The following is a 15,090-nucleotide window of genomic DNA, read 5'->3' on the forward strand; positions in this document are numbered from 1 at the left end:
CTTAGCCACAATTAGACATAAACTTCAAATAGAGGACATCTGGTCTGTTCTTTGCCATTATATCCCTTACAACACTACAGTCTAGCAAATGGATGCTGTCTAAGTGAAATAAAGAATGCCATGCAATCAACGGTATGTCAATTAGGAGAACTTCAAGGCAGAAACAAAACAAAGATGCCTCCTTAAACACCAGTGGGACAGGACATGGAAGTACCACCCATGTTCTGGCTCCTGATAACCAAAGGCCAGCTTGAACTGAATGATGGAAATGCAGCTGGCAATCAATACCTTCTGGATACACTACCTGCAGACAGTATACTGGGTGGTAAGCTTAATACAGACAACTTTACCTGCCCTTCTAGAACATAGCATGATGCAAGCCAGATTAATAACGTAAAACATACCTTTCCCAACTGACCACTCTGTAAACATAACCATATCAGCATTTAACCACTCATATCAACATCATAAAACTGCAAAGTTAGGGGCTGAGGAGATGATGGCTCAGTGGGTTAAGAGCACTTATTGCTCTTCCAGAAGACAACGGTTCAATTCCAAGTACCCACATGGTGGCCTACAACCTTCTGTAACTCCAATTCCAGGGCATCCAACTCCTCTGGCCTGCAGGGGCAGCAGACATGCACATGGTATACAGATAAACATACAGGCAAAATACTCAGACCCATTAAATAGAAGTAAATAAATCTAAAAATATATTAATTCTTCAGTCAGTATTCCACAAGTATCTTTAACAGCCCTCAAACAACTCTGTGGAGATCATTTCAAGCATCACAGACAGCAACATAGACATCACACAGAAGGATGTCACAGACCATCTAAGGCAGAATCTTGAGGCAGAAACTTAAATGAGGGGCTGTGGAAATGGTCAGGTAAGCAAAACTGCTTACAGCTCAGGCATAAGTCCTGAGCTCCCTGGCACTCACGTCAGCCAGGCATGGGATGGTGAGCTAGCTCAGTGATATGAGCACTTGCAAAAGACCTGGGTTCCATTCCCAGAGCCAACATAGCAGTTCACAACAGTCTGTAGCTCCCATTCTAGGGAACCCACATTCCCTCTTCTGGCCTCTGCAGGCACCACTTAACTATGGTATACATATATACACATAGGCAAAACATTCACACACACACACACAGACACACACAGACACAGACACAGACACACACACACACACACACACACACACACAAAGCAAATATTAAAACAAAAAATCCAAGCTTGACTACATGTGCCTATTAATCTCACTCGGGGTGAGAGAGTGAACATATGTATATCATTTTTAACTGTTTTACATGTGTTTGTTTGGGAGAATGCCTGCCATGGCTGGCTTTTAGAGTTCAGGGGACACCCTGTGTGATCTGTATCTCCCCTGCTACCATGTGAATGGATTCTGAAGACAGAACTAAGGTCGTTAGGCATGGCACCATGCTCACTTAACTCTTAGCCTCCTCGCTGTCCAAACTGGAAGGGTCTGAGAACTCAGCATTCAGCCAGGCTGGCTGAAAATGACAAGCTTTCAATTCAAAGACCTCTCTTCAAGACATGAGAAGGCAGACAGAAACCAAAGCTCTTGCATTAACTGCCATGAATACATACATATATGCCCAAGTGTATGCACTGTACACACATACGCACAAAAAAATAAATAAAAGTAAATCAATCAAGCAGGCCAGAGACTCAGACTCACTGCTCCAGAAACCACACCACCATCTAGAAGTCATTCTGACACTATTTAATACATGACTATATTTTTATTCTTTTAAAAAATTAGAAGTTTCCTCCTCCTAAGGAACATTCCAGCTGTCCAATCAATAGAATAGACAACCAACAAAGTATCCAGAGGTCAAAAGTCTCTATTCCTAGTTTTATCATTTTGATGTGAGTTTGCCCTCATACCAAGGAATCCATCCGGAATCCTCTCCAAAGGATTAAGGGCCTTTGCTGGAACAGTGCTCCTTCTGAGTTTAGAGCCCATTGTTAGTGTAGTGACTACACTTAACAAAAATTGCAAATGTGATCTTGACCCTCCCCTAAAAATATGAATATTACCATCTAGTTGTCCTTAAATAAATTAAATGGGAGTATAAAAGATAGAACTTGAGAAAAACTAAGGTTTTTCAGTATATAAAAACCAGTAAATTTTCCATAATTTCCCCATTCAGGTTCTTGGTTACATTGCTTGTTAATAAAAGAAATTCATGGGCACATTCAGTGAGCTTGCACTAAGAATGTATAATCTGTTTTCTGAGACTAATACAAATCATCGCATTCTCAATCCTTTATAAACCACCATAATATTTGCCCCTCCTTCTCACATGTGTGGTTTCAAACTGTAGTAATGTGTAAGAAAAACTACACCTTCTTGAATTACTTCAACAGTGGGAGTTTCGTAGAAACCACCGAAAGGCAACCCACTCTGACTCGTGCTGAAGCAGGGATGAAAATGGAGTGCCGATTCTGACCACGCGGCCTGTAACTTTACTCATGAACACCCATGACAAAGACGCCTCATTTACAAATACAAAAATCAACCCTTGCAGAATTCAAGACCTCAGCTGAGTTCTGTCTATAAGTAACTATAATTCTGAACTATGAAAAACAGTGATCAATAACCTTGCCAGAAACAAATCACAGCTTACATTCTCAACGCAATGGAAAGGGGTTCATTAACACAAAGCAGGGGATAATCTAATCCACTTAATAGGCAGTAGAAAATGTATTTGGTATGATAAAAATATCAGAAAGTGAGTGTGAATAATGCAGACCTGACAAGTGAGTAGTGCACTTCTTTAAACTCTGGGACGCACTCTCCATCCTGACAAAGGTCACATTTGGGAGAAGACTACGATATATACTGAATGATGCTCACTATTTTCTGGAGTCTGATAGCTCTCTAAATGCATGCATATTCAAGGTTTTATGTGCTTCGAAGGCCGGAAAGACCTGCCCAGCATTATCCAAGCTTTTAGCATGTGCATACAAATACAGAAGGTTCCATTAATTGGACATTCTCCCCCTGGTGATTAACAGATACAGCTGTGCTTACCACAGTCTAAATCCCACAGGCTAATGATTCAGAACCCAGTTTTTCTCGTTCAGCCCTACTCCCTACAGGAGTGACAGTAGTTTCCCAGGTCTGTCAGTGTCAGCGAAGCTTTGAAAACTACCGAGCAGCACAGGAACAGCGTTCTGGTCAGAGGAGGAGATAAGAAGGGAGCCATTCCTTGTCAGCAAAGTCTCTGCAACAGCACATAGAAGAAAGCTTGCAGCAGGAGCCCATCTGAGAGCCACTGCTTCTCATAACTGTAAGACCCTGCAGATGTCTTCCTTTAGCCTCACCTCTCCTCTCTCCTCTACTTTATCCATCTGTCCCTGCAGATGTCTTCCATTAGCCTCACCTCTCCTCTCTCCTCTATTTTATCCATTCTGACCCTGCAGATGTCTTCCATTAGCCTCACCTCTCCTCTCTCCTCTACTTTATCCATTCTGTCCACTTCCTCCTGGTTACACATCTCCACCTCTAATATCCAATTTTAAACTTCCTCTACACTGACTCTAGCTTTTATTATGCTTTGTTTTTAAGAGAATAATGGTTCACACTGAACCCTTTGCAGCCCCACAATATCATTTGAGCAGGCCATCTTTTGCTAAAGTTAACACACACGTGGTAATATTAGAATAAATTTTTCTCATACATTTTTGTTAAATCATTTAACAGTGAAGAAATTTAAAGTGATGTTCAAAATACTATATAGTTCTTTTAAAACTGACTGTGAGTGCCAACTGCCAAGCAGCTAGAGTTATTGGCCGTGATAGCCAACCTCAGCTGTGGGCAAGGCAGATGTGAGGATAGAGAAGTGGCCTCACTGAGCTGGGACTGAGCCTCAGCTGATCCACACTGGCACTCCCATTAGAGTGGAAAGTCAGGTTTCATCCTGCAGAGGGACATGAACAATTCCAAGCACATCTACCATTGAACGTTCAACAGAAAGCTGAAACTTGGTTTCTCTAGAGAGAGAAATAAATCTTAAAATACTATAAAATGTTTTCGACAGATTGGAAAGACACACTGAGGAATAATAAGACAGTTGCTATAAACTTCTTGGAAAGACTGATGACTTCAGCGTCAACTCCAATGAGAATATTCTGAAGTCATCCCCACCCCCTCTAGGCTACTTAAATTCCAGGCTGTGCTTCGGACAAAAGAAGCTTGGGTTCTTTAAGAGAAACTCCTCCCCATCCCATCCACCACCACTCTCTAAACTAAGGACTAGCCTAGCCTGTTTCCTTCTTTCTGCCTATATAATGCAGCACAGAAAGGGAGCTTGTTTCTATAGGGTGATAGAATGAATGCCCTGTTCCTGGGAAACCTGCGTGGGGACGGGGGAGGAAAGGAAGTAAAATTATAGGTAAGCATGATACTCTACTCTCCACTTAATTTTTTTTTAAAAATTAGAACATTCAGCATCAGACACTAAAACAAATATTAAAAGCTAAAGCCAAGTGAGGTACTGGGCAAAGGTGTTCGGAGGCCCCCGTTGCATCTTTCTGCTTTCTGGGCAATTAAAGAGTGCTCGGCAGGGATGCCCCAGAATAAATGCAATCTGCTCTTTTCTATGGCAGGATTCAGCAGAACTTGGGCCAGCCCCCAGAAGTCTCCTACTGGGATGGCCGAAAGACAACACAAGCAGTCAATAATACAGACGGAAAATGTCACAGCAGCATTGCACAAGAGATAGATAATATATATTTGCCTGCATAGACCTACAAATAGAGGTTACTCACAGAGATTACTGTAGCTCCAGCAGTTACCCATTGATCATAGAAAATGCCCAGTTCATCAGTTTAACGCTTGAGAAAAGTTAACGAGAAAAGAAGCAAGCTAATGCAAAATGTGCTGTTCTAGTCAACTGGAAGCAAATTAGTTTCAAATTTCCTGGAGGCCCCTCTTGCCCTGCACTGCACACGGTGATGTAAATGGAAGCACTTTGAGCACTTGGAACCAGAGCTGAGCCAAACCCAGGAACAGCCGCCTCAGCCCCTCACAAAGGCAGAGCAGTCCGCGCTCCTGCTGCGCTCAGCCTCTGTCGCTCTCTGCCTTGGTAGCTTACCGAAGACAGCCACAGTGGGGCTTTTCTATAATTGTCAAAACTACTTCCAAGGAGATAACTGAGGTGCCGGGAGTTAGCTTTAATGTAACCATTCCCCCAGTGCAGCAGCAGGAAGCCGGCAGAGGCTCGGAGAGGATCGTACCATCCTGGGTGACATCAGAGGTGGGGCTGTCATCCTAGTATTATGCAGCATTTTCTCTGATGCTGGAATGACACACATGAACTGAGATGGGCCGGTTCCCTTTAAAAGCATTTAATTCTCACGCTGTTCCGACGGAAGAGGCAAATGCGAAAACACTGCCCAAAAGCTGCTTCCATGTCGATCCAGAGCTGACAGTCCTTATCTCACTTGTAAGTGCCGCTGCCACACAGTCATTTTACTAATGATTACATTACTGTTCCTGTGATAAATTAATATTTAATGGGTAATTGATAGTAACTGAAAACGTCCCATGAAAAGATTCAAAGATGTTGTGGTCCAGTTTTAAAAGCAATGGGATAAACTTTCACATCACCTACAGTACTTTGGGTGCATGCAATACTTTTCAAGCAATCTCAGTAAAAAGCCCTCATTTTGTAAATAATCATATGAAATTAACACATGGTGAATAACATAACACTGACTCTTGGACTTGATATAAATATTAAAAATAATTTTATCTTGGGTGGAGAGTGTCCATTTGTGCTACAGCGCCTACCTAACCCTGAGTTTGATCCCCAGCACTGGAAAAAATAAAAAGTAAGTGACTCATCTTCAGTATCATTAATATTGCAAGCCACTTCAAAATTTTTTTCTATTTCATACACTCAGTAACCAGCAACCAAGAGCCAGAAAATGTGTTCACTTTAATTTATAAAAAAATAAACTTATAAATTTTATTTTAATTTATAAAAATGAATGGCCATTTTTATAAATAATATAATGTGTAATAATATGCTAGACACTGCACTAAGAAGTTTCATTTTGTGAATCTATCTATCCCCCAGAAGTCTCTACCATAGCTACTATTATGAACCCATATTATTGATGAGACTACTAAAATACAAGAGGTGTGAGTCCTGTCAGATCAGATGAGTAAAAGAGGCACCACTGAAGGAACTCAAACTCAGACACCATGGCTCTAAAGCTCACCCTCTGTACCACCAAGCTACACTTCCCAGAAGTCTGCATGCCAAGAAAGAATTCTGAAAGAAATGTTCAGGGTTTGAAGCTACCGCAAACCCAGTAGGCCCATCTCTCAAGAAGACTAATTCATAGATCCGATGGTGTACCTAGGGACAAAGATCAGATGGTGTATCTAAGGACAGTAGACTTGGTGACAGAAATGAAGCTGAAAAGTTCAGCTTGACAGCTGACAGCTTGTCTTACTTGGGGAAAGGCTTACAATCTCCCAGCTTTAGTGTCTTAACCTCTCAGCTGTGGGTGTTTGACTCCTTGATTAGTATAATGTGGTGGTGAAGGCACAGGATCTGGACTTGTAAGCTAGACTTCATTACCTTCCAACTGTGTCACTTTAAGAAGGTTATTTAACCTTTCTAGTCAGATTCTTCATTCAAAACCATACAAACAATAACAGGGTTACTCTAAGGATTAAATAAAGTATGAATACAAATAAACCACTCAGATAATAAATAATGATAAAAGCTCAAAAGTAATTATTGTAACTCTTATTATCAACAACTACCGTTGCTTGGTGTAGAGACAGGGTCTCAAATACCCCAGGATGGCCATAACCTCCTGATCCTCCTGCCTCAGTCTCCTGAACACTGAGTTTATAGGCATATGCCACCATAACTAGCTTATTTTAAACTAAGCTGCCTGGTTCTTCTTTTTCCAAAACTCTAATAAAAGCTGCTAGGAGTGGGGGCAGAGGGATGATTAGAAAGAAAGAAAGGACAATTTCTGTTGGCTTCATCCAAATATTAACCAATCCACAAATCACTAGTTTCCAAAAGATGCAACCTAATATTGGTGGCAGCCTTCCAAGAGTCCTTACAATGGAAAGCATAGGACAGACACCCTTGGCTCTCTGCTTTCTCAAGCATGGGCTACAAAAGAGGAGGCTGGAATGAAACAGTCGTAAGCATTCCAACAGCTGGGGAGACAAAATAAAAGAACCCTGCACCCCCCGAAGAATCTCCCAACCCTAGTAACTTCTGTAATCAAGAGAAGAACGTCTCAAGTTCTTTCACTCCAGTTTCAGTCGCTGGCTACATCCCAGTACCTTCCTTGTGTTAGAAATCTCTCAGGGTCGGTCCATCTTTTCTGAAGCAAGTCTAACTGCAACTACAGAACAGATGAAAATGTAGCTCTGAGAACTTTAGGTCCTTCTTGTAGGATTCCTATTGCATTTGACGTTATAAAGTCAACAGAGCACAGCACGTCTGCACTTGCCCTGCTTCCTCTCCTGGCTTTACTATCAGAGTCTTCTAACCTTGTCTAACCTCAGATGTCTGCTCTAGCATGTTTACAGGTACTTTTGAATTTACTAATGATTGGCAGATTTCCTTTATCCTATGACATAATCTCTTTAGATCCAGTCTTCCCATTCAATAGAAGAGTGAGGCAGACTGGAGCTTTGGAAAAAGTTCTGGCCTGCACACCTAAGATCATCAGTATGGAACCAAATTATGGCTAGTGGTATCAATGTACAGACTTACTGTAATGTCATTTCACGATTATTATAGACAGTTTCACAGAATATCTGTCAGTGTTCACCCTAGACCAACTTTATGAGAAAAGTGCATCACTGTTCCTCAGTGACTGTTTTAATTATACTGAGAAACTAACTGCAAACTTTTACTCCAAGCCTGGCATAGTTCCAGAACTCAGGAGACTAGGAGAACATTATTAGTTTGAGGACAGTATAGGCAACATTGTGAGTTGAGGAGAAACTTCATCTATGTAATGGGGCAAAGGCACCTGAGATAATTAAACACAATGAGGATGAAAATATAACTGTCTTTATAAAATTATATAAATGTAAGTAAAGCATAACTGGAAGCAGTTTTGCACAGACCAGACAATTTACACCACACCTAGAAGGGGCCTGAGTCTCCCGTGAAGTCTCAGGGAAAGGAAAGGCCTGCACTTTGCATGAAGGCTTAAGGCGTGCTACATACTCAGAAGACCATTTTGAGCACTGTGCCTTATGTTCCACACATGGTTAAGTCATTTCCCATAATAAATGCTGTTAAACACGCACAGCATCTCACCACTCTCGCAAGATTAAGTCTGTCTTCTACAAGTACCACCAGGAGAAAGCCTTGACTTTCGAGAAAGATTCTTACTTTCCTAAGGGTCTGTAAAGGGGCTGAACAAGAGTAGCTTACTCTCTAAATCTGCTCCTAGTCTAACCTGGAAAGCAGACCCTGTCCCAGAGGCAGAGTTAATTCCCGTCTTTCATATGTTCCATGTCACACATTCAACATGTCAAAACCATAGTGACTGCTTTCTATGAAGAGCAGCTAGCTCCTAATAAAGAATGCCTAATTGAGTCTGGAGAGATGACTCGGCTGTTAAAGGCTAAACTCACAAACAAAAGTATACAAATGCCTAATCCAAATGCATCATGAGTATCTCCTGTTACTTTACTGACATATTCAGAGTCTTCATGTCTCCCAGTTTCTCATCACCAAGGCTATAGTTATTTCTTGAAGTCCCATGCATCCATGCATTTAAACTTTTTCTAAGAGTTCTAAGCAGAGTACTGCTTAGATGTTAGCGGCTGATTTTAACCGCAAACCTGATCATAAACATCCTCCCCTGTATTTAATATTCCTACACCTTTTAATCAGTCGTTTAATGTGAGGACGTATGCTGGATCATCCGCATCCTCCCCGTATTTAATATTCCTACATCTTTTAATCAGTCGTTTAATGTGAGAACGTATGCTGGACACACATGCTTCCACTGATTACATCCCCAGCCCCATACTTTTTATGGCAATATTGTCACCAGCATCCAATTGTATGCAACCCTTGCCTGAAGCAAAACTAAACAGAAACTGGAAACAGATTTCCAGCAAACTTATGTTATATCTGTAATTCTTTAACTCGGGGATTAGCACTTTTTCCTTAAAAGATCAGAAAATTGTAAGGCATACTCTCACAGGCCAAAATCTGAGCACTTGGGAAGCAGGAGGAAGGTTGCCACAAGTTCCAGGTCATCCTGGAAAGTACCAAGCCCAACAAGGAATACCTAACAAAACTCTATGTCTAAATAATAAACTGACCTTTGTGGTCTCCATAATAATAACCTTACCAAGGCAGCAGACCCAGCCATAAGCAACAGTAAATTAATACAAGACCACACATCAATGAAACATTACCTACAAAGGCAAAAGAAATTGACCCAAGGGCCATACATAGTCTGCCAGCCCCTGTTAGACCTTATTATTAGAGATCTTTGGTGACTGGGCCATTAACTCTCTTACTTGCTCACCTACTGCTTTTTCCTTCTAGCATTTTAGAGAGAGAGAGAGAGAGAGAGAGAGAGAGAGAGAAAGAAAACCATGCATGCTGGTGTGTGTGTGTGTGTGTGTGTGTGTGTGTGTGTGTGCCAGGATGAAGAATCCATTCTGTTAAAGAAAGGGAAGGGAATGCTGCCTGCCCGTTAGTCAACTGTGGAAAACATGCTCACTTCCAGATCTCCACTCAGTTATCCCCTTATATCCAACTACACTCTACACTTCTCATGCCCAGATCAAATCCCCCTTTCAGCAATCCCTTTACCCGAGCCCCTTACGTTTTCATGATTTGATACTGTCTTGCTTAGTGATTGTTATCTCGGTGGCCTAGAATGTCTATGGACTATCCTAGAAAAACACCATAGCATGTTAACATCCAAAGCCTTCCATGAATATACAGACATAAACAAGTTTAACCTTTTCATATTTATAAAGAGTAAAACAACTAGTCTCTTCAAGGTAATTATATCATTTCTGAAAAAAAAAAAAAAAACTGGGCTAATCCTTTTGATCTTCCCAGTGTCAAGTCTTTCAAAAACAACTGGAATACCACATTTTCATATGAACTCCTTAGAAAAGCCTATTTTGTAATTTTATGGTAAACATCTTATAGATTGATTTAGAGTAACTTTTGGATTTCTAGAACTAGGAAAATATAATCCTTAAACTGCTTTCTGCTACCTAGATAAAAGAGAAGTCTCACAAAACCTTTCGATCCTCCTCCCACAGAAAATACACACAAATATTTATACAAATTTTGCATAAAAGGTCTAGGGGTCTATTTTCTAAAGTAAAAAAAAAATCCTCAGAGGGTCTCATATTATCTGCTCATAGCTTGAATTACTTAAGTTTTCATTTTAATGTTACTACATTTAGAGAAATTTCATTGTACTAAAAGAATGTGGCAGGGTTTTTTTTGTTTTTTGTTTTGTTGTTTTCTTTTGACTTTTAGTTTTTGTATAATAAAGTATTGTACCATTGTATTTTAAAAAGCAAGAAAAAAGAAAGGAAGATATAAACAAGGTCTGAAAAGATTGTTCACCAGTTAAGTACTGACTGCTCTTCCAGAGGCTAGAGTTAAACTCCCAACACCCATGTGGCAGCTAACAAGAATCAGTAACTCTAGTTCCCAATCTGATACTTTTTTTCTGCCCTCTGAGGGCACAGCACGCACATGGTACTCAGACAGACATATATGCACACAGAACGTGAAATAAAAAGTACTTTTAAAAAGTATTATCAATGAAAAGGGGTAATTTACAGAGAAGAGCAGAGAGATGTAGAGGAGAGGGAGACTGGACCAGTCTGAAGGATCTCTGGTTCCTTCGGGGCTCCTGGGAACACTTTCATGGTCTGTGAAAAGGCACAGCACAGAGTTTCTGTGGATTTCAGACATTCCTTTGTGCAAAGCCTCCAGGATCAGTGGTCTCAAGTCCTAAAACAACAACCCAGACAAAGAAACAAACCAAGAACAGATAACTATAAATTCTTCAAGTTTAAAATTAAAACACTAGGTTCAACACCAAAGCTTGTCCTCTGACCTCCATATATGTGCAGTGGTACATTTACACTTACACTGACACATATATGTGACACACACACACACACACACACACACATACACACACACATATACCACACATTCAAGCTTTGACACACAAATAATCTCCAAAACCAGATGCCAACAGCATTAACACACCCTCAAATAAAACTAGAAGTGAATAATAACAATATTCATAATATATTCATAAAATTTTAGTTTCTCTTCATTTGACTTTCATAAACAAAAGTCAGATTTATTAAATGTTTTGCCAAATAGACTTTTTTTTATTGAACTTTGCACCAAAGAATGAGTACAAGACATCACAGAAAACCAAACACAGCACTCAGGAGGCAGAGGCAAGATGATCTCTGAGTTTGAGGCCTGGTCTACAAAGGAAATGTAGGACAGCCAGGGTTACACAGAAAAACCCTGCCTCAGAAAAATAAAAATGCATGCATGCATACATACATACATACATACATACATTAAAAAAAAAACCAACAACTTAAGTTTGCATCATGATTTGATTAAAAAGCAAACCATCTGCAGGATATAGCAAATGAACCGATAGATGCGGGTAAACTAATGGACCAATAATAATCAATAATAAACAATGGAATCAGAATGCAAAGGCAAATACCAGCCAAGAAATCAGATGCAATCTTCAACTCAGCAGTGCCTTTCTGGACAACTGGTTCAGTAACAAGGGCAAGACTGAAGGATGACAAAGTGGCAAGCTCCAAAAGGAGTGGTCAGTGAGACTGAGACACAAGTAAGAGTCCCCTGGAGTGTCCATTTCCTCAATGACCACTTCTTGTCTCACTCACCTCTCTATCTGCACTCCCTCACAGGGCGCCACCCACGCCTGTGTAATCCACTCCTCCTCCATACAATATGCTGACCACACATCCCCAGGTTCCCTGCTGATCTTCACCTCCAATATTTGTAGTATTGTTTAAAGAATGCAATGATCTTGGCATTTATATTGTCACCCTCCCCTCTTCCTGCATCAACCTTGAGCTGCCAGTAAACCTTATGCAGGTAATCACAGATAGAGTTCAAGAGGACATCCTTGCCATATTCAAAAGACAAAGCTGATGGGATCCCTCTCCTTCCCCAAGCTATAATATATATATATATATATATATATATATATATATATATATATATATATATATTTTCTGCCTCTTCTGTGTTGTCCCCTTGGAGGGCATGATGAAGACTACCCAGTTAAGGCTGAGCAGTTATTTGTTCTTAGTTATGAGTTTCTGCAAAAACTCCCACCCCGATCCCCTAGCAAACTGAATAGCACCTTCCTTTGGGGACTACGAAATACAGACAACAGAGAAGATTCCAGCTTGTCTCCAACTTGATTTTTCTGTTCTGAAACCAAGTATGAGGTATCTTGGGTAATAGTATCCTAGCATCTGGTTCTGGTGGGCAACCGACAGCAGTAGCAAAAACTTGTATCATTTCAGGGGCCTTAGGGATTTCCCTGATCATCCCTATCTTCCTCAGAAGATAGATCATCCCTAGATTTGTTTTTAGATTGATTGATTGATTGATTGATTTAATGTATGTGAGTACACTGTAACTGTCCACAGACACACTAGCAGAGGGTATCAGAATCATTACAGATGGTTGGAAGCTACCATATGGTTGCTGGGAATTGAACTCAGGACCTCTGAAAGAGCAGTCAGTGCTCTTAATCGCTGAGCCGTCTCTCCAGCCCTAGTATTTATTTACTAACTAACTGGTCCTTCTTTTCTTTTAAACTAGACAGATATAAGAATCCAAACTACATATTTCAGTTCCCAACAAACTGTGGAAAACATGTCGCCACATTTAAAAGGTCTCATTTTCCTTTAATTAAAAATTTAAAACAACACCTCAATGTTTAATTCTATTTATTTTAACTATGATTGACTCAAAATTCACCAGGGCAGTTCTTCCAAGGATAACTAAAAGGCATAAATTTGAAATAATTAGCCACCCACCATCAGAAAGGTAAACACTAAGCTGATTTTTTCCTACCCACACACATGTAGTGTCAGTACTTTGAAAACTGAGGCAGATGTATGATGAGTTTAAGGCTAGCCTGAACTTTACAGTGACCTTAAGACCAGCCTGAGTTACACAGCAATGTCAGCCTTAAGGGAAAAAAAAAGCCAACAAGATATTTTGTTTTGTTTTGCATTTTGCTACCTCTATCAAATCTCAAGGTTCCATTTTAGGCAACAGGAATATTTATGAATAATATAATGCCAAGTTCCTCATATAGTGAAATTTTATGGTCATAGTCTCATTAATACCATCAGCTTAATAAATGCCTGGGTGCTTTTTGTCTCTGAATAGCACAGGAATGACAATAACAAAGACGGAGCTTATTTAGTAGTGGGTACAATGAATGCTAATTCCTGCTTCCTAGTCATTTTGTATTTGTTTTCAAGAAATTTCTAATTCAACAGCATTGCAAGTTGAAACTGTAGCTTCTAACTTGGAGTCCTGAAAGTTATACAAGGAAAAGTGTAGGGATGGGTGTTCCAACTGTAAGGAACAAAGAACACCCATGGATTGGCCCCTTAAGACAGAAAAGACTGTCCCATGAAGACTCTGTTTTCCCCTTTAATGGCCTTGTCATCAGCTCTAGAATGCTAATAACTGAAAATACACTGTTTTGGGCTATACACATGTACTTTCCCTCCCCAAAGGAAAGTACGAGGGGATGCTACACCTGCCGCTGTATGTCAATATCCAGAAAGGATTTCGGTTTTATCTTAACCAGTTAAAAAAAAAAATAAGTTCCTTCAAATGATGTTTAGAATGTAGAAGTTCAGTAAGCAAATCGGATAGAAGGTAGTTTTGGTTCACTGGGGATGAAAGCAGGGACTTCCACTCTATCCTCATTCCCCAACCCTCCAGGAGACACAAAACCCTGAGTTAGAGAATTGTTCTAAGCTGTGCTTCTCTGGAAGGCTACAGGACTTGGTGAGAAAACTCAGCTCCTACATTCACGTTTGAACAGCCAGGCCAACAACATGACTTAGATGCTCCATGAAGTGACTCACTAAGTTACATACACAGTAACTTAGATGCCATGTGACCTGAGGGTAAGTCTGAGTGACCTCATCTACAAAAGAGGGAGAACTGTATCAGCTCATCCTGAAGGCTGAAGAGCACTGGGAAAGGTACCAGAGCCCCCACGGGAACTACACAGCTCTGCACATTTTAGTCTAATCATGCAGAAGCTTCCTAGATTCCCAGGTAGCATTTTACAGCTTTAGGATGATTAATATGCACATCAGAGATAAATGTATAGACATGTAGAATTATAAGATGCATGTCCGAGATTGCTGTATAGATGTGTACATTACAGATAGGTAGAAATAAATGTATAGATATTTAGAATAATAAGATCTATGTCACAGATTAATGTATAGATATATAGATTACAGATGCACAAATATGGATGTAAACAAAGGTCAGTAGTTAATTGGGACAGAGAAATCAGGTTAAACCCCCAAATTTTACACACAAACACAAACACACACACACACACACACACACACACACACACAAATCAGTTAACAAGTACCAGTTGAGAAACTTCCCCAGGAATCTATTTCTATGTCAATTTGTGTTTCTTCAGAAGCTTTTCAAAGACTTACAGTAGAGCGAGCCAGTAACACTCCAGTCCTTGTTTCATACCATCTTAGTTCATCTTAGCTCACTTAGGAGAGATCATTCATGTCTCTTATCTTTTAAATCTCAGTATTTTTAAAGTATGAGAATTTTAAACCTTTACTCCATGACTGTGGGGAGCCGCCCTCACATTCGCCATTACAAGATAGCGCTGATGTCCTGTGCTCTAACAAACAAACAAGGCAGCTGCGCATGTGCTGGGTAGATTTCCATTCCCTTGTGCCCTGCCTTTCCCGTGGCATCATC

At 40.3% G+C, this 15,090-nt stretch overlaps 1 protein-coding gene across 5 annotated transcripts in view; it reads right to left on the bottom strand.

Annotated features, from left to right (window-relative positions):
- Nucleotides 1-15,090, bottom strand: part of Psd3 (pleckstrin and Sec7 domain containing 3) — a 522,390-nt gene that overhangs the window by 267,930 nt on the left and 239,370 nt on the right. The window contains exon 1 of one of the 5 annotated variants that reach the window (XM_029532008.1): nt 4,805-5,106. The exons of the other annotated variants lie outside the window; for them this stretch is intronic. Within the exon in view, the coding sequence (XP_029387868.1) occupies nt 4,805-4,835 (31 nt within the window). The 5' untranslated portion in view covers nt 4,836-5,106. Of the gene's footprint in view, nt 1-4,804; nt 5,107-15,090 lie in introns of those variants that run through there. 5 annotated transcript variants of the gene reach the window in all.

Source organism: Mus pahari, chromosome 19 (assembly GCF_900095145.1).
Source record: "Mus pahari chromosome 19, PAHARI_EIJ_v1.1, whole genome shotgun sequence".
NCBI lineage: Eukaryota > Metazoa > Chordata > Mammalia > Rodentia > Muridae > Mus > Mus pahari.